General features: G+C 51.7%; 7 protein-coding genes and 1 non-coding gene across 8 annotated transcripts; 5 read left to right on the forward strand and 3 right to left on the reverse strand.

The window, feature by feature from the left end:
• Positions 1-2,231: 2,231 nt before the first annotated feature.
• B0H65DRAFT_545002 (uncharacterized protein) lies at positions 2,232-2,858 on the forward strand (the record flags this gene model as incomplete). Its single annotated transcript, XM_062829340.1, has 2 exons — positions 2,232-2,376; positions 2,803-2,858. The coding sequence occupies 2 exons, from the start codon at positions 2,232-2,234 to the stop codon at positions 2,856-2,858; spliced, it is 201 nt and encodes a 66-aa protein (XP_062687138.1).
• A 1,289-nt stretch (positions 2,859-4,147) lies between these two features.
• B0H65DRAFT_536364 (uncharacterized protein) lies at positions 4,148-6,002 on the reverse strand (the record flags this gene model as incomplete). Its single annotated transcript, XM_062829042.1, has 5 exons — positions 5,848-6,002; positions 5,557-5,775; positions 5,153-5,450; positions 4,940-5,066; positions 4,148-4,459 (listed from the first exon to the last, which is right to left on the reverse strand). The coding sequence occupies exons 2-5, from the start codon at positions 5,675-5,677 to the stop codon at positions 4,148-4,150; spliced, it is 858 nt and encodes a 285-aa protein (XP_062687139.1). The 5' UTR covers positions 5,678-5,775; positions 5,848-6,002.
• Positions 6,003-6,654: 652 nt separating this feature from the next.
• Positions 6,655-6,725, forward strand: B0H65DRAFT_t28. The gene has a single exon. It is a non-coding gene; the product is annotated as a tRNA-Gly (tRNA).
• A 204-nt stretch (positions 6,726-6,929) lies between these two features.
• B0H65DRAFT_564664 (P-loop containing nucleoside triphosphate hydrolase protein) lies at positions 6,930-11,627 on the forward strand (the record flags this gene model as incomplete). Its single annotated transcript, XM_062830260.1, has 3 exons — positions 6,930-6,958; positions 7,147-7,165; positions 7,434-11,627. The coding sequence occupies 3 exons, from the start codon at positions 6,930-6,932 to the stop codon at positions 11,211-11,213; spliced, it is 3,828 nt and encodes a 1,275-aa protein (XP_062687140.1). The 3' UTR covers positions 11,214-11,627.
• Positions 11,628-15,883: 4,256 nt separating this feature from the next.
• B0H65DRAFT_415618 (uncharacterized protein) lies at positions 15,884-18,559 on the forward strand (the record flags this gene model as incomplete). The annotated part of the gene is made up of 1 exon (XM_062823995.1): positions 15,884-18,559. The coding sequence occupies one exon, from the start codon at positions 15,884-15,886 to the stop codon at positions 18,557-18,559; it is 2,676 nt and encodes an 891-aa protein (XP_062687141.1).
• Positions 18,560-18,848: 289 nt separating this feature from the next.
• On the reverse strand, positions 18,849-20,176 carry B0H65DRAFT_57582 (uncharacterized protein). The gene has a single exon (XM_062830632.1). It carries the CDS (start codon positions 20,067-20,069, stop codon positions 19,137-19,139), a length of 933 nt encoding a protein of 310 aa, XP_062687142.1. The 5' UTR covers positions 20,070-20,176; the 3' UTR covers positions 18,849-19,136.
• Positions 20,177-21,241: 1,065 nt separating this feature from the next.
• On the forward strand, positions 21,242-23,212 carry B0H65DRAFT_453017 (COP9 signalosome complex subunit 4). The gene has a single exon (XM_062826130.1). It carries the CDS (start codon positions 21,565-21,567, stop codon positions 22,885-22,887), a length of 1,323 nt encoding a protein of 440 aa, XP_062687143.1. The 5' UTR covers positions 21,242-21,564; the 3' UTR covers positions 22,888-23,212.
• A 265-nt stretch (positions 23,213-23,477) lies between these two features.
• Positions 23,478-24,656, reverse strand: B0H65DRAFT_57641 (SGNH hydrolase-type esterase domain-containing protein). Its single transcript, XM_062830659.1, has 3 exons — positions 24,284-24,656; positions 23,923-24,187; positions 23,478-23,804 (listed from the first exon to the last, which is right to left on the reverse strand). The coding sequence occupies exons 1-3, from the start codon at positions 24,495-24,497 to the stop codon at positions 23,495-23,497; spliced, it is 789 nt and encodes a 262-aa protein (XP_062687144.1). The 5' UTR covers positions 24,498-24,656; the 3' UTR covers positions 23,478-23,494.
• Between the last annotated feature and the right edge of the window lie 1,066 nt (positions 24,657-25,722).

The raw sequence follows: 25,722 nt of genomic DNA on the forward strand, positions 1-25,722 counted from the left end.
GCGCTCTTCAGTATTAGTACGGGTTCAACGCCTAACAAGTCCCTAGCGATCTAATAAAACTAGTACTATAGTTATAAAAATAAAATTTAATATAAATATTTCGATTTATATTAAATATATTAAAACCACTTTTCAATATAGCATTTGCACACCACTATAAATCCTTCTAATATATATATCAATCGATTACTAGCAATTAGAACATTCTATACAATAAATTTAATATCATCAGAGTTGATATTATAATTATAATATTAAAAATACAATTAATATATATATTAGCTAACCTTTATTAACTTTACAATTTTATCATCACCAACGCACACAGCGGTTACTTAACATAGAGCTCATCAAACCGATATATATTACTGAAGCAATTACCTATATAAAATATAGCTAAAAGGACTTTACTATAGGAATCAAACTTTGCTTTCTAGCCTTATTATTTACTATACATTACATACGATATGGTGCCCTTATTATACGCTCAACGCAGAGCTCATCGAACTACGAAATAGTACCTTTATTATACGTTTAACGTAGAATTTATCGAAGCGGTTGCTCAACGTAGAACTCATCGAACCTATCTATGAGGGAGATAAAGCTTATCGAACCGATCTACATTACCAAAGTAATTCCCTATACAAAATACAGCCAAAAGGACTTTACTATAGGAATTAAACTTCCCCAATCCATTAGTAAGGCTATTAAATAGTTTAGGGAGACCAATATTAAATATTATTAACAATATACGGTCACTTACAATACTATATTCTACATTATAATTTTAATAACTTTCACAATTTCACCAAGTCAACACAACGGCCGTACACGACGAACTAACTTAACTAGCTTCAACTCTACACGCGTATTTACATACTACCCAAAGAGGCAAAGACTATACGATTACGGGACTTAAGAAGCCATACCGTTCTGAGCAGTAAATGTGCGGAGGCTGGAGGTGACTGGGGGTGCGGTACGTATCGTTTTCCAAGTCCGTTACGCAATACTAAAATATCTCGGTGCTAGTTGCGCCGAGATATCATTTCGTAGTTCGTGCCAGTGCCGTCAAGTGCGGACTAGCCTCCGGAGCGTTACATACCCTGGTCAATGCTACGTCGATACCCCCTAGTCATCAATTGTGGCCTTAACAGTTTCTTTCGTACTACAACAGGCGTAGGAGTTGTGTGGAAATTCTCACCTTACTGTTCATTTGCTTCAACCAGGCATGAAGCCCTCTCACCTCTCACCCCTCTACGGATATCCAAAGTGACCCCTCATCCCATAACGAACATCTTCCCGCCCTCATCCGGACGTTGATATGCAGACGGGACCACACGGCCTGATGCAGGTTTACCCTTGGGGGGTGAGTTCCGCACTAAGCTTGCAAGCCTCCCAAAGCAAAGATTGACTCTGCATTATGCCCACGTTTTTGGCGGAAGTTGAAACAAAAATCCACTTGCTATGCACCTCTACTGCTGTATGCGACTGCTTGGTTCCTGAGGGCGGGCGCGTGCCAAATCAAGTCAGACCTACCTTGTCGTTCGGGAGAGTTTCTTGTTCGGTAGTTTCCATACCGAGATTCTGAAACATCGAAATATGGTTACTTGCGGATCGAAACCAAGCACCTTAATCACAGGATGTTACGGAGACCCTGCCTCCAACGTTACCTGCAGACGATCTTCTGTACACGGATGTTTTTTTGGTTGCTCGATCATATGAACACACAGTATCGTGTTCGGGTCTTAGCTGGTCCTAATGCCGATGCTAGCTTATGCAACATGGACTGGATATCATTTTCGAGGAGGGTCAAAGCGCATCTTGGGTCACTTTCCAATATGTACACCTTGCACACCAGAAAAGGCTTATATATCTACAAGTCTCACGACATCAAGCGATATCAAGCAGGTCAACTTTACCTTGTCTCACATCTCTTCCATTCAGCTTTGTCTGTATACACACAACTTCATTCACCTCAATCTATCATCCACTTTTTTCGCCCTGTGCGCAAGCCCTTCCGGTCAGGGAACCGTTGATTTGTTCCTTCATTACCACCAAGCCTAAGAGTAAGCCTTCATCCACAATCAAGATTCTCCAACCCTTACTGACCAAATAATCAGCCTTGTCTCCTCTGCACTCCCATTGGATTGCTTGAGATTCACCGAATCAGTTGTATCGCAGACCTCATCACTCACAAAAGCGATATCCTCTCTCATCATCTCACAACAAACATGTGCGACTTCTTCAAGAACTACTACATCTACGCATCATGCACCGACCCCGGTCTCCACTTCTACAAGATCGAGCTGGACGGTAGCCCACAAGGTGCCTGCCCCAGAGCGCCTCATGAACGGTTCATCGTCAAGGGAGACAAGTGTGAGCATTGCCAGGGGTCGTTACCACTGCGGATCTGAAGTGGGGGGCAAGGGAGTCGTCATTCATTGTTATATGGGGCTGGCTGCCACCGTTGACAACTACAATTCCTGCAACAGCAACATTGGTTCTTCGGTTCTTTTTTCTTTGCTTTCGGGTTTCTCCGGCTTGAGGCTTTCACTCAGCACGATATCCTTTTTTTTGTTACTGTGCTTCCTTACGGCGTATCAAATGGTTAACGGACTTCTGACATCTCCATCTTCACTTTTGTACTGTCTTGCTATCTGTCAATGTTTGGGCGCTGTAGGGTCGACTTACCAATATCTCTGTATTTTATAGCCGGCCAGTCAGTCACGCGGTGTTTTTGATCGTTACTGCTTTTTACCCTATCTCATCTTGGGAATGATGGACGGAAGGATACCAATGCAGGTGGCGCTACGAACAAGCAGGGGAGGGAAACCGGGAATCTGGTGGTGGGGGCGTGATCAGTGACGTTCCAACCCTTGTCCATCATGATGGAAGTTCAATGGAAACAGACATAAGGAAGGGAAGGAAATGGTATCGAGTCTGACAGACTACATGGGGGAAGGCTATTAGGCCCGAGGCTCAAGGGGGTTGTGATGTATGGAACTTGCATGGAGCATGGGGGTAATCTAATGGAATCACGGAGCCAGACCCCCGAGGTTGTGGGGGTTGCGGGATAGGCAGTGAAGAAGGAAGAAGATATGAGAGATCAGATCTTGTGCGATAGTGAGGAGGCAAGGAATACTTACCGGATAGTGTTTTTTCGACCGATGATAATGGAAGAAATGATACTCGTGATGAACAGCTGGTTCCCGCTCTTTTGCTCTCCGGTTTCCAAACTGTGGAAGGAAGACATCAAATGGAATGAGTTGGTGTTTCACGCGTGGCGTAATTGTCAGGTATACAAAATCGACCTACAAAATCGACCTACAAAATCGTGACGAATAGTTACCCTAGGAAATCACGATGGAGAAATTCCAACTCCCAGGAGCAGACATCACTACAGAGCCATGGGGATGGACGTCTCGATTCGTTCGATCTCAAATTCTCACCTCTTCCAATCGTTCTCAATACTTGGTCGAGGCCCATAATCCAGGCCACAAGCGAGAAGCCATATGCAAGTGATCGCAAAGAAGTATAAGATTTTCTGCTGTTAGTAGACCACATGACCAGGTGACACGAGGTGGCCACATACTGTGTAGTAGACCCGTGCCGTCGGGCTAAGAAACTTGGAAGTAAGCTCGTAGTGCAGCCCAAGGTGTGGAACAATTGAGGGAGGTACTCGTCAGGGCTAGAAGCGGCCATTTCTGGCCCCAGGCTTCAGGTCAGATTGTGCGTTTTAATCCTGGCGGGTAAGAGGAAAGCCATGAAGGGAAACCCTCATCAGTGATTGCCTTGCTCTGAACCCGCCGTGAAGTGATTGCTGGCTAGGTGGGTAGTGGCCATACCGAAGCAGGTTGGACCTGCAGCTGGCTGGCTCGACCAAGAACGCGAGGACCTTCCGTTATATATCCGATAGTTGAAGATTTATCGTCGACCGTTGGCTGGATCCTCCAAGTCGACTCTGAGCAGTCAGCAGAGCGGCTTCCACCCGGCTCATCCCGTGGTGCCCAAGGTACGGCTCAAGGTCGACCTTGCTGGAACTTTCCAACTTGATAGTATGAGTGGTCGGCTCCCGCTGCCTCTCATGGTATCGGGGCCACATCGGTTTCCTCCTCCTCTCTCCATTCTGTTAATAAGCAAATGTCCCTCACTCAGCTTCATCAGTTGAAACCTCAGCCGGCTTCCGTTCTTCCGAGCCGTCGTAACTGGTAGCGAGCCAGCGAGCGAAACGTGCGAGGCTACCGAGTCGTACGAAAGCTAGGTCAGGCCAGAAATAAGCGCGAAGGACCTCCAAAGCCGAGCGCCGCAGGGGAGGGGGACAGACAGTGCACAGGGCAGACGGCAGCATGTCAGGGTGTATTTTTATTGCTTTTCCACTTGTTTCGTCGGATCCGCGTAACTTTCGTCGCATTGATGGTAAACTGCCAAAGTCCCAGTTGCGCAAGCGAGAAGCGAGAACCTAGTAAGGGTAAGGTAGAAACGCAATGACGCTGGTTTGACTTGGTGTGTGTGCGCTCTCGGCTTCTTGAGCCCAGCCCAGTCCAGTCCAGTCCAGGGGCAGGGACGGGCCGCTTCGAATGATCGCCGTTTCGCTCTATCTAGCAGACAAGGGAGGTCAGGGCAGGACGACTGTCTGATGAAAGGTGTGAGGGACGGAATTTGTGTATTCGATTTCGAACTCGCTGGTAACTAGCTTCTTAGGCCTTGGAATCAGAGACCTTGTAACTCGAAGAGCCCCAGCCAACGGGTATTGCGTATCGGGCGGATTCCACTAGGATGTTCTGCACGAGAGAGGGCTCTCAGTATCAAGCGTGGAGATAACCCCGGTTTTCGAACGGGGTGATGGCGATGTGACGAGATTGGCGAAGGGGAAACATATCGACAGCGGGTGAGTTGTCAATGCAAATAATTTCCGGCCCGAGGCCAAAGCGCGACTGACCAGGCTATGGCATGGCTTGATACCTCTCAACAGAGTGGGATCAAAGTAACAGTTTTTGTGGTATGGTACGTCTTGAGTTTGGTTGTACTTGGAGGCACGGACCTCGGAGATGCGGGGTGAGGATGTTCTTTGCAACCCAGGGACGGGTCGGAGGACCATCGACGTCGGCAACATGGAAGTCTGAACATGGCAAACCGTGGCCAGGATCCTTACCTACCTAGCCTTCCTCTTGTGTCAGCACGCGATGCAACTTCAGCGGCATTTTGCCGGATGACGCTGTTGATGTTCTTGGCATGGTGATGGGTGCGAGAGGATCTCTCATTTTCGGGGGACACGTGGGAAACTGAGGAGTCGCGGGGGCTTGAGTTATGCGGGAAAGTGAGTACCATTCCAGGGGGAAGGGTGTGTTTTCTTTCTTCGATCAATCCTGCCTTGTCGTACAGCAGTGATGATGTACCTTCTGATGGGTCAAAACCGGAGGGAAATCCCAAATGGAAGATCAAGCGTCTTGCTGTACGACAAGGCAGGATTGATAAGAGAAGGAAAACACACCCTTCCCCTTGGGATGACGTGATCACCCCTCGCTTTTCCGAAATGGACGAAGGAGAACGTCTAACCCCAGAACGTCTTCAAGCTATGCTGGAAGGCGTTCAAAGCACTCTCAGCCCCGAAGAACGGGACCTTTTCACCCACATCCTGAAGAATCGAGAAGCTGCTTTGGCTTGGGACTTCAGTCATGTGGGAAAAATCGAACTAGATGTCTTTCCACCACAAGAAATCCGCACTATCCCTCACACCGCTTGGTAGAGTAGATTAGTTCCTATACTAAAGGCCAACTATAGCAAGGTCTGTGAGCTTCTGAAGGATAGGATCAAGCGTGGAACTTTGGAGGAAAGCCTGCAGCTTACCGAAACAATTGGTTTTTGGTAGCCAAGAAAGATAGTGGACTGCGTCTGATCAATGATGCGCAAAAAATCAAGAAGTAATAATAGAAGAAGGAACTGATTTCAAGATCGAGAACCAAGTACGAAGAAGTGAAAAGGTTAAGAGGACGGGAAACAGTTGGGAAGAGGGGCAGGAGAGATGATGAAAGATCAGTACCTTACTTGTAGGTGCCTGTGCGTCAAGTACGGTTAGATAAGAGATAAGACCCATTTACACAACTGGACATCACCACACACGCAGGAGCACTGCAGTCTACAGCATTGCCCGCCGTTTGAGCTTCGAACGCTCTTGCCTTCTTTTATTTCACTTCGATATATGTCGCCAAATATCCAATTGCCATGTTCTTTGTCTTCAGATTATACCATAAATCAACTTGATTTAGATGCTTGAAAGTTAGCAACGACACTCAACCCCAAAGTATCAACACGCAGTTCCATCGCGCTATGAACGATGTGCGGAATGTGCCATGCTGGGCGCCGGGAAGCGTACCCGAGATGTGCTAAGCTTCTGTGTATTCGCGATGTTTGTTATTTGTGTAAATGTCCCAGGGATAATATCTCCCACTTCATGGGGTAAAGGAACTAAATACTTTTATTTATACCATATCTACTTACCATACCTCAGACTCTCGTCGAAATGTGCTTCTCCAACATGGGGTTGCTTGACTGGATTCTGGGCCGCAAAATGTCGGTCCCTTGCTTATGAGTGCTCAGCTAAGATGGGGCCCGCATGACTCTATAGGACAAAGATCTTAACCTGTTTATCAGTAAGCGCCAGTGGTTTAGTGGTAAAATCCATCGTTGCCATCGATGGGCCCCGCGTTCGATTCGCGGCTGGCGCAAAGTTGTTTATTTTTTTGTTTTTTTCAGGTTTTTTCTCCCTTTTTGTTCCCCTTTTGCTTTTCCCAATGTCTCTCAAATCTTTTGATTGTTGTCACTCTGTTATTATAGGTGCGTGCGTGGTGGTTATAGACATGCATCATGAAATTCATCCTCGTTTTCCCTTGTTTTGCTTGTCCGCCAGGCTTTTCAAGTTTACAACAACAATGCCCGTGGCATTCACAAGCAAATCGTTGTAAGTCCGTGCCCTGGGCGCCCATTCACCGGACTTCCCATTCACCGTCACTGGACTCCCTTCTGGTATTATTTCTAGGGAAGCTGCCCTACACAGTAGTAGTTTCCGTTCCTCCTTCTCCGTTACCACTTCAGACTCAAGTGAAGCCCATTTTCTATCGTCGCCTTTCTGACTCCAACACAAATCAGTAAGCAGGATACGCATGAGGTAGGACGGTTATCTGAAGGTTTCACCTTGCTTATTTATATACGTCATTGTAAAGGCAAGTCATCCATGGAGTATTTCCATTATCCCGTCGTGTCATTAGGTACCTGTGTTTACAGTGGTGTTAACGAAAGGCGGGGGTCTGCATACTCCCGCTAACACCCCGCGCCCGACCCGGATAACCTGCAACACTTCTTACCGCAGTTATGCCAGTACCTTTTGTAAAGCGCAACTATCTGCCAAATGCTCGTACCTTCCTAACGCAATCTAGGCTGCCCTCCATCGATTGGCTGTTCCTTCTCGAACCTCCAACATCCAACCTACCTCCGACCTCCAACCTGAGGCTTCCCTGAGATTGGCCCTCACCTGGTCCCGTCACAACCACAATCTGGACTTGGATACCAGACAGAACCTTTTTTCGAACAACACCAGCATACGATTTGTAATTCTTGCTTACCTCTTCGCTTCTCAAGAGTCTATCATGTCGTCCATCCATATCGACCGCTTCCTCGCGGCCGGATGCATCGTTATCGACGAAGCCGAAAGCGGCATCTCCCCAGCCCTTTGGTCCGTCCCTCTGCTTCACACCTGGCACAGCATCGATGTTCCCGCCTCTAAAGGCAAGCCGAAATACAATCCATCGATTGGACCTATTCATGTCGCCGGCTCCGACCCGCCTCTCCATCCCAGTATTCAGGATGCCCTCCTGGAATCTTCTATTCTGTCCCCATTCCTAAGTCTCCTAGGCTCAAAATGGGTCCACACGACGTTCAGAGTTACAGCTGAGCTTCCCGCCAGAGGTATTGTTCGTGTCTACATACTTCCAGACGACGTCGAAAATCGCCTGCTCCCCCGATTTGATAAACGTCTACAACAACTTAGGACCAGGCTCTTCCAGCTCCTTGACCGCTCTTCCTGCACTTGGAATGGGCATGTCAGGTCCCAAGAAGTTGAGAACGATGGGAATGACAAGGAGCAAAGCCTGACCGGAAAACCGCAGTCGCTCCTGCAAATGTTCAATACTCTCCCGGCCCCGGATCCCAAGCCGAATCAAGTGCAGGACCCTGATAGACGCGCTAGCATGTACGACTTGCTTGACAACAAGGTATCGGGCCTGAAGACGACGCTACATCCGTTCCAGTGTCGGTCCGCAGCCTTCATGGCACAACGAGAGTCGCAGACAGAGCCAATTCCGGATCCTCGACTGCCAAAGCGTTATGTCGATCATCTAGGAAAGACGTACTACGTGGACCCCATCGCCGAAACCATCGTCGTTGACCCGGCCTATTATGACAGCGTCTGTGGAGGTATCCTAGCTGAAGAAATGGGAGCTGGAAAGACGCTCATTTGCCTGGCTCTCATCCTAGCGACGAAGCATATCCCCACCTCTGTTCCAGAGTTGTACCGTGGAGCAGATCCCATTGTGCGGCCCAAAGTCGGAAGCTTGATGGATATGGCGGCGGCCGTGGTCACGAGAAGCGGAGCGCCTTGGAAGGACATCTTCGGCTTTGACAGCCAAGAAAATGATGGTTTCCAGTATAATTCGGTCATGAATGCCATCCAGCGAAACCCCGGCTGGTACCGCCTACCTCAGCCCGTTTCACCACGGCCCACCCGCCGGAACACGACAGAGACCCGCGGTGAGATGATTTACCTTTCCCATACGTCTCTTATAATTGTGCCGCCAAACCTTGTTACTCATTGGGAACAAGAGATCGAGAAGCACACCAGCGGTCTCCGAGTGCTATTGCAGACAAAGACTTTGTGTCTCCCTGCTGCTGAAGATCTGAGAGAGTATGACATAGTTCTCTTCTCCAGGAGCGTCTTCGACAGCATTCATTCCAACCAAGCAAAGAATAAGTCTTCACGGAGCCGCCAAAGCAATCCATTGGCAAGTGTACATTTCAAGCGTTGCATTGTCGACGAGGGCCATGTGCTCGGAAACTCAACTTCGGGCGGCGTCAACTCCACGCCGAAGACTAATATACAGCTTGTTATAAATGGTTTGCATGTAGATGCTAAATGGGTTGTTACCGGCACACCTTCCAAAGGCCTTTATGGTCTCGAGCATGGAGTCCGAGGCAGTCTGGAGCAGAATCATCAGGTTTCCACAGATCTAGAGCTTAAGGATCTCAAAGCAATCGGTGTCATGGCTACTGTCTTCTTGAAAGCACAACCCTGGGCTAACACGCTTGGCGATACCCAGTCTCTGGGAGTAGCCGGAGCGACGAGGGACAAAGTTCTCTGGGCGGACTATATCGTCAAACCCTGGCCTTCACTGGATCGCCAGGATGACTGCCTGAGAGCAACTCTTGGATCTCTGATTGTCCGACACCCCAAGCTCGAGATTGTCCCTTTCCTGCCTTCTGTCGAGGAGAGGACTGTCTATCTTGATGGGTCGTACCAAGACATCCTTTCCCTCAATCTCTTCTCGATGTATATCATCTTCAATTCCGTACAGTCGGAGAGGACCGACGAGGATTACTTCTTCCACAAGAGCCAGAGGAACCATCTGGCAAATTTGGTCAAAAACCTCAGACAAGCCAGCTTCTTCGGCGGCCAATTCTTTTGTAGGTCGGACATTCTCCAGGCCATTGACAGAGCGGAACGATTCCTCGACGAGGGCGCGGTAGACATCACCGCAGAGGACGACGCTTTGCTACGGACCGCAATTGAGTTTGGTCGAATTGCGGTTAGTAATACCGTCAAGAATTCCGCCCACTGTTTCGCCCAGGTTCCTGTATTCGTTGAAAACTTTCCTTTCGGCGCCGGTGAACATTGGTCTCTCGACTCACGCGGCGGAGACCCCGTCTGCACAATGGCACCCCTCCTTCTTCGCCTTCAGGAGCGCCTAAAGCCCTTCATCAAATCTCCCAAAACGCTAGATATGTTGTCCACGGTAGGGGACATTGCTATGTGGGGAGAGCATGATCGGCAAAAGGCATTGGTGCCCAACTCCAACTGGGAAAGATATGGGCGCACCGAAACTGATTCAGATGTGCAGAAGAAAAATCTCCGGGTGATCAAATCTCTCATGGGAGAAACAAAGCCTGCACAAGAACAAGATTCCACAGCCGGCTCGTCGGCCTCGGAAGCTGCTGCACCCCTCGCAAAAACCAGGTTGATCTCGACCGCCTCAGCCAAGCTTTCCTACCTCGTCGACCAGATCATCCAGCACCAAGAAGCCGAGCAGATCCTGGTCTTCTACGAAAATGACAACGTAGCCTACTACCTCGCCGAGGTGCTCGAAGTTCTTGGGATCCAGCATCTCATCTACGCCAAGGGCATCACCAGCGAGCGCAAGAACCAGTACCTGGCCACCTTCACGCTGAAGCCCAAGTTCCGCGTTATGCTCATGGACATCAGCCAGGCGGCCTACGGCCTGGACATGAAGACGGCTTCCCGCATCTACTTCATCAACCCGGTGCTGAACCCGCAGGTTGGGGCCCAGGCCATCGGCCGAGCGCGCAGAATCAGCCAGCAGAAGCCGGTCACGGTCGAGACGCTGGTGCTGCGCGGCAGCATCGACGAGGTGATTATTCGACGGCGCGAGGAGATGTCGCCTGCCGAGCAGAGGAAGTGCAGCCGGGGTTCGATTTTGGATGACCGGCCGATCTATAACTGGATCTTGAACGCGAAGATTCTACCGCTTCCGGAGAGCGTTGATAAGGATGACGGACCGGCGCAGATGGCCAAGTTGGCGGAACCGCAGAATATCTTTGGAAGGGCCACTCGCGAACATCCGGAACAGGATCTTGTGATGCGCGGCTTGGGCAGCGAGGCCCTAAGGGCCGTGATTGCGAGGAGAAATTTTGGGAGGGATAATGAAGTAACCACCTCGGGTCAGTTTACAGCAGTAGCTTCCGGTTCCAACAAGAGGACGTACCAGGACGATGATGGCGTTATACATCCAGCTACCTCAATGGAGGAAGATGGAGATGTGCACATGATGGATGCGCAGCAAAGAGCGGAGCCAGATTCAGCGGAAGACGATTCTTCTCCTGTGACTAAGCGTCCTCGTGTCCGATTTGCAGACACCGATGAGAATTGAGTCGGCCGCCGTGGTAAGGCTAGAATCGAGTCTGGCCATTCATTTTCGGATGAAGAACGAACTACCGGAAAGTTCCCATCAGGCCACACCCCCTTCCCCATGTACTGGACAGTGGACGATGCAATCAACGAAAAGCCCGTGTTGGCCAACATGGCCTCGATGAGACTCCCTTTATGAACGAACCCCTTCTCCCCCTGATCCACGAAAGGCTGGATCCCTTCACTGACAAGCGCAATCATTAGCCAGGATTCGGGAATTTCTTGTACGACTTTATAAACAAGCTGAAAATATCGAACGCTGGATACCCTCGCCTTTGTGGAATTCTGGGCAGCGTTTCTTCTTTAGCTCGGGCGATGCCCATCGCCTTTTTAGAACTTCTGGACAGCATGTTGCTTCTTTATGTACTAGGCTTGATTTCAAGCCCTGTGGTAACAAATTTCAGTATCAGCGTAGCACAATAGATACCCATGCGAGAATACATGTTGAAGGTCATAATCTGCCCGTATGTGTTGACAAACATGCCAGGGTAGAGAGTATGAGCCTCAAGTGTTCGCATCCCGCAGTTTGTGTCTGACGTATATGTTCAAGGGGTAATGCGGCCAAAAGGAGAACCCGTCCAGGATGGATTTCCATATGTATCCGGTTGTGGGTTGAAGAAAGGGAACTGTTTGGAGCAAGCTGTCTTCTGGACCGGGCCGGACACGACCCGAACCAGACCAGGGTAGCTGTACAAAGTGAAGACACCAAGAGAAGTCGGTCACCCCATGAACGTATCGTCAACGAGAGCTGAATGCGCAGCTTGCAGATCACCAATTATAGGTATACGAACTAATGTACCAGGTGTTTCGCGGCGCCAACCCGCAGTGCGATGCTTAACCACTCACCTGGGACCTGACAGATGCATGTTCGACAAAGATGCATTTCCACTTGTTCTTGCAGTGCAGATTCAAAAGCTTGACTGTCACTGGCATGACTGACTGGTAACTGGGACATTCTGGGAGGGAGCGACGACAGTTCGTTCATCCAATCGATAGTCATCGGGATCTTCGTCGCGCCACTATCACCATCCACTCCCTTCAGCACAATTGGATGTTTCTTTTGAGGACGGCTCAGGCGGTCGAGGTCGAGATCATCCCTCATCGAAGCCTCGGTCCCATCCAGTAAGTACTCTGGCTCGTCTAGTCAGCCCCGTCGTGGGGTGCCGTTTGCGATGACTTCGCGGGGTCGGGTCCCGTGAACTCGAAAACACGGGATTTGCTCCGACGGCGTTGTCTGTTTTGTGGAGATGTTGAGGCTGTTCGTCTCATGTTGTTTTGCCTTGGCCCTAGATGGTTTGGGGTTCGGGGGAATCTTTAGAGGTACGGGAAGACGGGCGTGGGTCGCGGGTTTAATGCCAAAGGGGGGTGGGTCGGTACCCCCTTGGCGGGTTGGAGAAACATTCGACATGTGAAGAGTGCTAACAGATTTTGGTGCTGACTGCTGCCAAATATGTTAGTGAGCGGGAAAGGACATCATGGAACCCCTTGTAAACGGCGGTCCCGGGTCATGACAAATTCCAAGGAAGAGATGCTCGTATAACCAGCGCCGGATCGACGAGCTAACATGGCATCGAGGCCTCAGATTGGACAGAGTAGCCGATGCAGCGGCACTAAAAAAGCTGCCTGGTGGATAATCCATACTTTGTTTGGTAACTCGCCAGCTCGCAAGTCCAGCCAGTTTGACAGCACATCTCAAACTACCAAACACACACTCCAGCTGGAATTGTGTTTTGCGAACGGGGAGATCAAGTCCAAGGATGCCGAGTTACCGATAAGAGGGATATGTTGTAGGGGAGAAGCCACATTAACAAAGCACAGTCATCAGGGCTGTCACAGAGTCCTTTCAAGGGATACACTGGCAAACACTGGTGATACCGCTACACATAGACATGTTCCAAAAGCGCCGTTTCAATGCTGTGGGGCTAGGAGGAACCCGCCAGAAACAACAAGATTGACGGGGGAACTCAGGGAAGGGACAACCTAATGAATGCAGGGTCGATGCAGCGTCGATGCATCTCGGTGGAGGCAGTCGCCGCAGTCTGCAGCCTAAAAGTTCCTTCTTCACTCTTTCCCTTTCATCACCACCTGAAAGTAGGTAACAACTCAAAAGTCGGGGTTCATCGATCCTGCCGCAGCAGTCGTGCAACCTGGGACAACCTGCTCGATTGATGGCTGTCAAGTAATCAGCCGGAGAAAGCATCAACCTTGGTCGTCGCATCCCGTCGCATCGCATCATTCGCTATTCCGCCTTTCAACTGAACCGTCCGTCTCGCTCTCGCTACTCTCAGTCACTCGTTTATACACTTCTTCATCTGTCCTTCTTGACGATCCGACGGCACCCTCCCCGGTCTTGGCTATCTGGCGACCCCTCGCTCGCCCTCGCTCGTTTCATCAACACACTGCCCCATATACCCAGGAGAAGGACACCTATACGAACAACAGTTATTACATGGTAATCAACCCCCCAATATCGTATTCGAAAAGCATCAGTGTTATCACAATCCAACAGAAACAACAACCGCCGCCTCAACTACTCGCCCTCTCCTGTTTGCTAAGCGGAATCACCAACAAACGAAACAAAGTCCGGATTTCACAGGACTCGGGGGATCAACCGCCGAACGATGCTAGAGTGAACACCAATTCCGGGAATTTTCAGCATCCTTTTCAAATTACAGCATACCGAGTAAAAAATTAGATATCCGCCCACGCCTCATGCTACCCAACTCTGTTTTCTCACCACCAACTTCGCCAACATCATCAAACCAACCATGGTGATCAGAGACCATTCGGATGGGTCGCGCGACTCGTCCGCCGAGCCGCCGTCAGATGAACCCTCCTCGTCAAGATGGTGGCGTCGGGGTCGAAGGGGCAGCGAAAGTTCTATATCCAGTTTCGTCCAACGGCTCAGGTCACGGTCCCGGAGTAGGAGGAACTCGGTTACAGAGGACGACTTGAAGGGAGCTTCCGACTCGCGCGACCGGGGCAGCAGAAGAGCCAGTAACCCGCCATCTCGGGCGCCAAGCAAAGAGAGATCAAGTCCTGTTGGAGGAGAAGAGGAATCGAAGAGACCCAAGCCCAAAGGCAGATCGTCAACTTCTTAGTGAGTAGACCTATTTTCGATTTATTTTCTGGCCGTTCTCTTCACCCTCAGATATTCCTTGTTGTCGATCCCTCAGAGTTTCGTTTCATCCAGGATCCCCTTTTCTCCACTTATCATCACATTACCATTTCACAAGACCAAGACTTCACAGCCTCACAGCCGAACTCCAGCAGTTCTGTCGCTGTCTGCTGCTATCCGGCGTTCCTCAGCATGTCAAGGCTCCAAGTGGTGCTGTGTTGACTGGCGGTGCGCTGTGTAGCGCGGCCCTCATCCCGTTTCCAGGCTTCTCTCGTCTTCTCCGCATCTTACGGCGTTTCGGCAGCGTCATCTGCCCCCTTAACAAGGAGCCATCTCAGCCCGTCAGCAAGTGTCAAGTTTCACAAGAAGCCCAGCTCGGTTCTCGTTGCATTCAAACCTTCAAGGCTATGGCCAAGGCGACATCCCTCGTTCTTCCACCAAGCTTTGTTCGGATTCAAAGATGAACACAAAAGTTGTTTGCTGTCCCTTCCCGTACCATTTTTAAACCAAACACCCCTTTCCCACGGCCATACCCGCCCGCACGGGTTCTTTCTTTGTAGTCACAATCTCCACCGAAGAGGCAGTGGCGCCACGATATTGCACTAGTACAGTCGCCAGTGGTCGCTTCGTGGGCAACATCCCGCAATGGCTGGTTTGCAGCGGTTACATCTTAGCGGGTCCAGTTCGGCACGCGCTACACGCCTAGGCCGGCGAGTGAGATTACGAGACTTGTCGCTACGCGAGCTGCCCATTCGAGACACTCTAAAGAAACTCCAAGAGCCATATCACTGTTTCCAATTGCCGAGTTGCGACCTCACGGGCTTGGGCGCCAGCGGTGGTTACGGCACCCTTTCCGAGCTCTCTCAGGGGTTGTTTACAAGCTGGGGAACCTAGGCTGCCTGAGATCGGCGGTAAAAGCCAAGAGCGGTTGAAGTCTCATCTTGCGCTTCCGAATGGCTGCGTCTTATCAGCGCCCAAAGATCCCAATATTGGGGAAACGATTATCCCGGGAAGGGAGCAACGGGCCGCATACAGATCCCACTATTCTACTTCATAAGATTGTGACATGCACCGCCCAGCGTCATAGCAAAACATTTTCTGCAACTTCCTTTGTCTATCTTGGCTGATCTACTTGTTACACTTCCTCGCGACTACGGCAGTTGGAGAACCATATAGACGAGACGCTTACTGACTAGTTCCATTATTGGAAACACAACAGCCCACCCTTGAGCTTCTTCAACAGCAACAGTCGGCAACTAGCATACCAACACCAGCGAACCCATTCTTCCTCTGCCGTCTTACAACAGCGTCCTTATGCGACCCAGGATGAGTCGAAGTTAAAAGCACCTCCGCGTTTCAAGAATACAACTGCCTCTACTTCTGACCAGGCACCGAGCGGCACAGCAGCAGGCGACGAGAAGCCAGAGACTGGCAGGTTAGCACCCATGAAACCCGTAGGGCTGCCTCCTTTGAAGACTGCGATGCCACCAGCGATCTACGACTTGCCTCACACCATGTATCCACCAAAAGAGCAAGAGTTTGTGTTAAGGACACAAAGATCATGCGCAAGAATGGAGGAAGCTACAGCGGTTCATACCAACCAAACAATCTCGAAGAAAGGGAAGGGGAAAGAAGTAGAGAAGCCCGCTCCGGATGCAGCTACTCAACAACCCACTTTGACAAAAGGCCGGCCAATCTCGACACCAGCAGGACCGGCATGGGATCGACAGGGGACGTATGATCGACAACGGCGAGTGTCCGGCCAAAGCAGGATCTCAGCAACGAGCACCGTTCCTTCAAACCGAGACAGCTGGGAAAGTCGACCGCGCTACTCGATTATCAACAATGGAAGCAACACGAGCCTGGAGTCGATGCGAGCACAAAGCCCGCCTGCTGGTCCTCGTACGTCCTCGTTGGCACAGTTCCAGAAACCCGCTCAGGTATCACGACCTAATCCTCCCAGGCGGAAATCGAAGCCTGGAGAGCTTTTCGCTACCCTGCCAGGGGAAGTAATCGAGCTCATTCTCGAAGAGTTGCGGAAACTCCACTTCAAGCCCGGGACTAACAGCTGTGCAACATGTTGGATGAGGGACTGCTGCAATATTGCTATAAGCACCAGGAAGTTTCTCAAATACGCCCGAGAAGCGTTGTATGGGCATATACAACTTGTTGGAGCAGATGGATACCATATGAAGAAGCGAACGAAGTTGACTTACGGGTCAAGACTGGTTCTTTTGCGCAGGACGCTACGAGGAAACTTGAGGATAGCAGCGATAGTGCGGTCGTTGAAGCCCCCCGCATGGCCATCAGCAGCATCTTCAGTTGAAGAGTATAACGACCTCATAGCATCAGTTATTATGGCATGTCCCAACTTTGAGCGGCTGGTTGGATACTACCCGACATACGATCACACCTTTCAGCGAATCTTTCAAGCTCTTTCCACACGCCAGAAGTTGAAAGAGATGGATTGGATCCTGGAACGCTCGCCACTACAACGGCAAAAGTCAACAGCTGCCATCCGCCCATTGACTGCTAATGGCAGCAAATACAATCTTGCAAACGGGAGTAAACATAATCTTGCCAACCTCAACAGCAGCAGACACAATCTCCACGAGCTGGAACACCTGTCACTGACCCAGTGCCGCATGTTTATCGACTTTCACCTTGGCTGGCAACAGCTCACCACGCTTGTGGTACACTGCCATCCAGGAGCAACGCTGGCCCCTGACGGCATTCTTGACCAGACGTTCCGCAACCTACCATCTCTGCAAAATCTCAACGTCTCCCACCTTCCACGCAGCTCGTTTACCGATGCGAACCTTCTGCATCTTCCTCCCCGTCTGAAGAAACTTACCCTGACTCATCTCCCTGGCATCACCACTGCTGGACTTACCACATACGCCAGTCGATCTTCTGCCACATCGCTTACTACATTGACACTCATCCACATGAACCTCGAAACGCTTCCCTCTTTGGCACGGATCTTTTCCAACCTCGTCAACCTGGAGACCTTTAACCTCGTCCAACACCACGCCCCCGTCATGCCTAGCGACGAGATGATTTGGCTCTTCCCCTACCTTGCCTCGAACTCTCTGCGCAAGCTTCACTGGGATATACCCACACGCACCGCGACCACGTCCGCAGACGACATCTTAGCGAAGAGCATTCTCGCCGGCGGCTTTCCCCGGTTAACCGCCATCCGCTGCCCGAATGACCCCGAAGGAATCTTCCAAGCACTCTGCAAACCCAAAGAGCGCGCCGACCACCCGACCGATCGTTACCGCGGAGGCAAAATGCACTTTACGCCGACCAACACCAGCGGAATGATCCACCATGCCCGAAGCCCCTCTGGGTTTAACTCGATCGCTAGCAGCACGGGAAGCATGACGAACAGTTCCATCGGCGACGACAGGGACACCAACTCCACGCCATCGACACCCACCGATACTTCTTTCCCTCTATCAACCTCGAGCGGCGGCGGACCGTTACCAAAGTCCCTCCCCATCTTCGCACCCAAACCCGGCACCTTAGCAGATCCCTTCCTCCTCTCTCACCGTGCACAATCAGACCTTCATCTCGCCCGCCTAGCCGCCCAAGCCCGCCTCGAAGCAGCGCGCAAGTCTCCCCGTTTCTTCATTATCGTTACCGATCCCAACGGTGACGTGGTGGAAAAGTACGGCGTTGGAGCTTTCATCGGACGGACGGACAGCAAGATCGCATACCTCCTGACAGCGGATGAAGGGAGTGGCGCGACAGATGAAGGAGGAGGGCTAGTCACAGTGGAGAATATGCTAGGAGACTGTGGAGAGGCGTTGGTTTTGCCTCCCAAGTCCTCAAAGGTCGTGTCGGAGAAGGTTGAGAAACATGAGCATAGGCATTCAAAGTCCTCGGAAGACAAAAAAGAAGATAGGAGGAGCAGGAGCACTTCGAGGACCGGGATGAGAGAGTGGTGGGGCGCGAGAAGCAAGAGTAAGAGTAGAGCTGCTGCTGCTGCGGAGAAAGCGGCGGAAAAAGCGGCGGATAAGGTGGAAGACGTGATGGTCAAGACTGGTGCGGAGGAGCAAAGCAGGACAAGAGAAGGGTGTATTGGACGGTGGAATACGTATAGTGGGCCGGTGGTTGATAAGAAGGATCGGGAGAGGTGGTGGCATACGGAGAGGGGACGGTGGAAGCCGGTTGTGCTTTCGTGATGTGATGATTGGGACGGAGAATGATGGATGGATGAGTGGTGAGCCAGCCAGCCTGCAGCGAGGCGTTGTTTGGGCTGCGATATATGGATTGGATGATATGTAATGGTGGCTTGATGCAGTAATCTAGTGTATATGTATGAAATATAACGGATGATAAAGGAGGGATGGTATATAAACAAGATAATGTTCATATAACGCAAAGACATAGAATGCCATGATGACTGAGTGGATGCAAGTGACCCCTTTTTGGCTGGTACCCAGAACCAGAACAGAAGAGGTCGATTGTCAAACAATGATCATGTATGCCAGGGCGCCCGATGGGTGATTTTCAACCGACCCTCCGGCCTGAGAATGCATGCTGGACCATCTCCAAGCCAAGAAAACCCAACGAAGCCTTGAACCGGACACAACGCTTCAGGTCGGAGTTTGTCCATTGACACCCGTAATGAACCACCTGAATCCTTCCAGGCTGCTCATCTAACCAAAAACACCCCATCCAGCCCTTTCCCCCCTCACCCTCTTCTCCTCTCCCTGTTCCGAACCAACCCCTATATAACCCTCTTCCGTCACCCACCCCCTAATGATGCATAACAAAACCCTTCCCCTCCTCCCACTCATCACACCCCTCCCTAATCCCCATCCAATACCTCAACTTAACACACTCCCTCGTCGCCGCCTCCACATCTTCCCTAGCAAACGCCTCTTTCAGTGCTTCCTCACTCTCCCGTATCCTGGCTTCATTCTCCTCCCTTACGGGTACCAAATCTTCTTCCGTCTTCGCATCATCAATCAGCTCCCTCGCTTCCAACACCGTCATCAACAAAGTTGGATCAGACCCATTTTGGTAGTCCGTCGATTCGTCGCCCGCTAGGTCGATGTCGTAGAGTTCTTTTAACAGGTATTGGGCGCGGAGGAGGGGAGAAGAAAGGGTCTTGTAGGCGGAATTGATGAGAGAGGAGGTTGCTTCTGCTTTTCGCCGCTGCAGCAGGGACTCGTCGCTGTTGCCGCCGTTGCCGTTGCTGTCAAATTGGTTGGCTGAGTGGTGGAAGTCGGGGTGGGAGGCGGCTTGGAGGCGAAGAAATTCGCGGCGCAGGGCGCGGAGGTCGATGGCGAAGGGCCCTGAGGGGGGTGGGCCGAGGGGGAGGGTGGTGGGGAAGAGGGCGTAGTAGCGGGGGATCGGTTTATCGGAAGAAGGCCCGTGAAGAGATTTTTGTTGAGGGTTTGGGGAGGCGTTGTTGTCGGATGAGGTAGAGTATGCGCAAGAGCGGGAGAAGAGGCGTTGTTTTTGTGTCTCTCGGCTTTTCGTCGGCACTCGTGGCCTTGATTGCTCGGGAACTAATGGCGTCCTGCTATCATAGCTTTTACTGGCGCATGCTGTTGTAGAGAAGGTGGCGGCTGCTCTTGTCCTCCTGCTGCTGGCTTGGTTCGCGGCGACGGCGTGGTGAGCTTCGTTGCGACAGGCGGCGCAAAGGGCGCGCGTTGCTGGGCTCGAGAGGATTGAAGTTCGCATGTTTTCTTTTCGACTTTCGGCGGCGGATAAGAACAAAGGATATTTCGGATTTTAACCAGGATGGTTTCGTGTTCGATGAAGGATGATTACTTAGGACATCCAATGCGGTCAAGAAAGGGATTCCGGTCGTATCGTCGTTGGTTGCGCCGGGCGTGACGGGATTGTACCTCTACTGAGAGAAATTTGAGAAATTTGGATGACGCCGCGATTCGGATGCGCCGCCCAACTGAAAAGAAGCTCAAGAGCTCGGCGGCACAGCAAATGACGTCGCTGGAAGCCTCGGCGAACATGCCGGCCATAGCGGGGCTACCCGGTCAAAATAGCGCGTTGGATCCGCTAGGGCCCCGATTTCATCCCATCCCGGGATGAGATGAGATTAGGAAAATCTTCAGTAAATAACGGGACTCCCATCGCGTCTTCGATTCAAGGCTGTCGACCGCCATGATCGATAGATCGTAGGCAAGTTGTGAATTCGTGCATGATGCTGCTGGGTGTTACGTTTTCTCGAGCCTTGAATACTTTGGCGTTCTGATCGACTGATGGCGACTGGACTGTACTCGAAACTAATCGTCGGAGAGATTGGATCGAATGACAAGATGAACTGCGCTGCAAAGAGTTGACAATAGGGGAGTGACGAGGGAGGCGGCTCCGGCAGTTTATAAATCAGTAGATGTCACAGCGGGCCGAAGGGCATCGTACGATTTTGCTCTTCGGTAGGAACTGGAGAAATCACTAGCCGGCATTTGCGCCGTAAAACCAAAATTCAGCCCTACAATTCACGGAAGCTACCAGTAAAAGGCCCAGGGACAGTTTGAACGTTTAGAAAACTATTGTCTCTATAGGAGAAGGCTTTAGGAAGGTGTTGGGTGAGAACTGGTAACTTGAACACAAGCCTCGATACGAAGCTCATCATCTGGTACTACGCAAAGTCTTATCTGATCTTGAATAACTGCCGTCATGCCAAACATGTTCCGTTGCGAAGTCTTGTGTTCTTTCAGAAGACGCTTCAGATGTTTGTTTACAAGCCCCTGACTGGGGATGCAAGCTTTGGAGGACTGGGGAGAGAGCGCCCCGGCCGATGGCGGGCCCCTGCTGCCTGCGGTTCCACTAACTTGGAGCTTCCCCAGCAACCCCGCTGCCCCACAATCAAACCCACCCCCCACCAGCAGCAACACGCAACGACAAGGCTGCTGGGGAAGCTTCAACCACTTTGTCACTGACAACATTCTCACAGCCTTATCGACAATTTTGTTTCAACTTCCGTCAACTCAACTCTTCGACTCACGACATACAGCAGCAGCACACGAACATACCCAGCTTTTTGATACCATACTCAGATTTACTACTCCGAGATACGACCGAGATACATACGCAGACGACGCTTCTTACCCACAACCATCAACCGGGTGGCCCCTCACGTCTGCTTCACTCCACGATAAAGCAAGCTTCCAGCGGTGGCAACTCAAACCACGAACAGAAACCATCACCGGCCAATATGGTGTCTTCGGAAGTAAGAGATCTCCTGGCCCAGGTGCCTAACTGGAGTCTACCAGACCGCCCCGCCGCCTTCAGGACAATAATCACCACCATCACCTCCAGCCCTGACCCCAGCCACTTCGCCGCCGACCTCAAAGCCGTTACCGACGCCATCTTCCTATATTCGCTTGGTGTCGTCGCTACCCGTGCTCTGGTCATCGATCTGATAGACGCCCTCAAATCGCTTGCTTCCGGCGGACCCTCCACAGACTCCATCGATGTCAACACCTCCGGCATCTGGCTCGACGTAGGTAAGGTCATCCAAGAGCACATCCAGTCCAACCCCACACTCGCCACCTCGCTCGTCGACCAAACGGCCACCATCTACGAGGACCTCATAGCGGCCGCCTACGAATCCCAAGAGTCCTTCACTGACGCCGCCAAAACCCTCGCCGCAATCCCGCTCGACTCGTCGCAGCGTCGCGTCTCGGACAAGTACAAGGCCGATCTCTGGATCCGCATCATCCGCAACTACCTGGAGGACGATGACGCCACCAACGCCGAGATCTACCTCAACAAGCTGAAAAACATCATCCACAACGTGGCCGACGACAACCCAGTCCTAAACCTGCACTTCAAGCTCAGCGCCGCCCGCATCCAGGACAGCAACCGGCAGTTCCTGGCCGCCTCGCAGTCGTACTACGACATCAGCCTGTCGCCCGCCATTGCGGAAGAGGAGCGCTTACACACGCTGAGCATGGCCATCAAGTGCGCCGTCCTGGCGCCCGCGGGACCCCCGCGGTCACGCGTCCTGGGAAGGCTGTACAAGGACGAACGATCGGCTTCCCTCGAAGAATACGGCATCCTGGAGAAGATGTTTCTCGACCGCCTGCTGACGCGGGCCGAGGTGGATAAGTTCGCTCAGGGCCTGGCGCCGCATCAGCTCGCGACGACGTCGGACGGGTCGACGGTGCTGGCCAAGGCCATGGTCGAGCACAACCTGCTGGCGGTGAGCCGGCTATACCGCAACATCGGGTTTGACGCGCTGGGGTCGTGGCTGGGGCTGGATGGCGGCAACAAGGCGGAGGAGATCACGGCGCGGATGATCGAGCAGGGGCGGCTGGCGGGGTCGATTGATCAGATTGACAGGATCATTTACTTTGAGAGCGGGCTGGAAGCTTCGGGGGAGAAGGGTAGTGGTAGGGCCGAGGTACCGGTGGGTAAGGAGATGCGGAGGCAGGATGGCATGGTGCAGGCGTTGGCGGAGGATCTGGAGCGCATTACGGATGACTTGCTGGCCGAGTTCCCTCAGCTGGTGCCCGCCGGGGTTCCTGGCAACTAGGAGAGCTCGTCCCTGGGCGGGCATCTCGATCCTCTCGTGGAGATGGAAGATGCTCTACTCGAGGAGATGGAAGATGCTATTGAGGACATTGAAGAACTCATCGCAGCCATACCAGTGAAGTCCGGTAGCCCTTCCAAAAGAAAGCAAGCATGATGACCAAAAAGAAGGCGTACAACACCAGAACGAAAGGCGTATGTACATTGCGGAAAGGGAGCATAATACAGCAATGGAGGCATAGTTGCAGATGGGACTTTGTCATGACAGTGTCTCAATAATAGCCTAGCGTCTAATCGAGGCCAGAATAGAGTTACATGAAGACAGGCAGGTATAACGCGAATAAATATTGTCATGCTAATGCCGTTAATGTCTAACCATGATCGTATATCCAACCATGCCTATCCCGCAAACCATCCCTATTATGCTAGTCGTAAATCGTAACACAACGCATGCCCCCAGAAAACGCCGGTTACTCTTGTGTCCCAAACCCATTATATACCCAAAGACATCCATGCCGCTATACCCTGACCGACGCTGTCGCTACCCTCCGTACGCCACTTTGCCCGCCTGCCACTGAGAACCAGGCAGCTGACTGAATGGCGCAGTAAGGTTAATCCAAATCTCTCCTACGAACAACGATATACCCCTTATCGAGCCCCAACGCCGTCGGCTCAGCCGGGTCCTCCTCTTCCTCAAACACCTTCTCGTCGTCCTTGAACATCCTCCTCTTCCTGCCCATCGGCGTCCGGTCGTTGTCCGAAAATTCTCTCACAAGTATGCTGACGAACGTGACGCCGATTTTGTTTCCCATCCGATCGTAGCCCGCGGGCGTGAAGTGGAGGCTGTCGTCCCAGTAGTGTTCCCGGTCGGCTTCGGACATGGCGTAGAAGGGGAAGGCGGCGTGGAGGTCGAAGGTGTAGCTGTTTTGGGGGGAGTGGGGTGTTAGTTAGGGGGTCACAAAAGGGAGGGAGGGTGTGGGTGTGGGTGTGGGTTTGAAAGAGGGGGAAGATGCAGAGAGGGGGTGGGGGGAGGACATACTAGTTGGGCTTCTTGTAGGTCTTGATCATCTGGTTCAACTCGTTCCTCCTAAAGTCCAGTAGGTCCTTCATTTTCCCCGCGGAAAGTTCGATCTCGGGAACAGTGAGGGCGAGGACCTTGCATTTGCGGCTTAGGGCCAAGTCCCAGATCTGTGTGAGAGTTTCGAAGATTTGTTCGTGGTGGATGTTACTGCCGAGATCATTGGTTCCGCCGAGCACGATGGCCCAGTCGAACGGTTTGTAGTCTGTTGGGTTCCTTGGGGCGACTGGATACAGCAACGTTAGCAGGAGGTTCTTGATGCAAAAAGTTCCCAGCCGTGCCCATTTGTTCCAACTTCTGTCGGGCCACGCTGACTACTTACAGTGTGATTGCATCCTTTCCAGGAACTCCCCGCTGCCTGTCACCAAATCACCCGACAGCCCGTCTGTTACTATCTCCACGTCGACATCGGGAAACGCCATGCGCAGCATCTCTTCGAGTTTGGTGCTGTAGGGGGTGAAGCTGGAGCCCCAGCCGGAGTAGCCCTCGGTGAGGGAGTCGCCGAAGCAGAGGATTCGGAGCTTCGAGGTGGGCATTGCGTCGTCGTTGGCGCTTGTTCGAGTGGTTCAGAGGTCGGTCCGCAGTGACTGTCGAAGTGGATGTTCAAAGGTATACAATCTTGGGCGTATATAGAGGTGGGATGGAATGTCCGATGTTATGGTATTAAATAAGGGTTGATAAGCCTGACCGGGCAGACGGGATAAGGTCCGAAGTTGTGATGTCCTTCGACGGCGTCAATTGAGTGTCGAAACAATCGAGCGGAACGGGTCGCTGGTGGAAACAGGAATAACTCGAAGCTGATGTTCTATTTTGTAAATAGGAAGGATCAAAGGAAGCGAAAGGCAAAGCAGTCATCAAGGTGTGACAGGCTGACTGTTGGCAGCTGAACAAGGCAGCCGATTACTTATCGGTTGATTGTGTCTCACCGCGATGCTATCAGGTCGAGGTAGGCGCGTGGCATGTACCTGCCCCGGGCTGTAGGCTATGTTATGTAGGAGCAATTCCTCGGGGCAGGCAAGTACGGGCAGTGACGGCACTGCAGTGGGGGCGGGGCACGTACGGCAACCGGACCACACCTTCAGCAGGCAGTGATCCGGCGACCTAACAAACAACATCCTCAGGGTCTGTCAGTACAAGGGCCTGACCAGCGGTTAAAAACACCCAGGCACCGTTCGAAAACACCAAAAAGTCAAAAAAGCCACGCCGCCGAGCGGAGCCGCACTAAAAAGTGTGTTGACTGTTGAGGCCGGGAGAACTCCGCCAGATGGAGTTTTTGATTTCCTGGGGGTTGGTGGGTTTTGTTGTTGACTTGAGCACAAGGGGTCCTTGCTGTTGTTGGTGATGATGGGGATAGGTGGGGTTGAGGGCAGAGCTCAGCTTCATGAGGGAGTCTCAGGGGTCGATGTCTTTGATACTGCCGAATATCCATCCTGGAGTCTTTGATTTCGAGTATATGTGTAAGTCAAACCCCTGGCTCTCGTCATCGATTCTTACAAGTCCCGCAAGTGTAGACAAGTTGGGAATCATGGGATGGCACCATAGCTGAGGAGGGGAAGACGATGGGCTTTAAGACACGGTCGGTGGGCCTGTCTCGGCCATCAATCACCCGTCCGGCACATTTCCATCTTCCCGTTGTCGGAGCCGTGACCCCCATCTTCCCCCCGAGGTGGAGAAAACCAGTCCCGATGCCATGCGACGCAGGGGCTCTTCTTGGGCGCTAGAGGCGCTCACCACTGATCAGTCAGTGTATTCTCGGAAGAT

This window comes from Neurospora tetraspora (assembly GCF_033439725.1).
Source record: "Neurospora tetraspora strain CBS 560.94 chromosome Unknown B0H65scaffold_1, whole genome shotgun sequence".
Lineage (NCBI taxonomy): Eukaryota > Fungi > Ascomycota > Sordariomycetes > Sordariales > Sordariaceae > Neurospora > Neurospora tetraspora.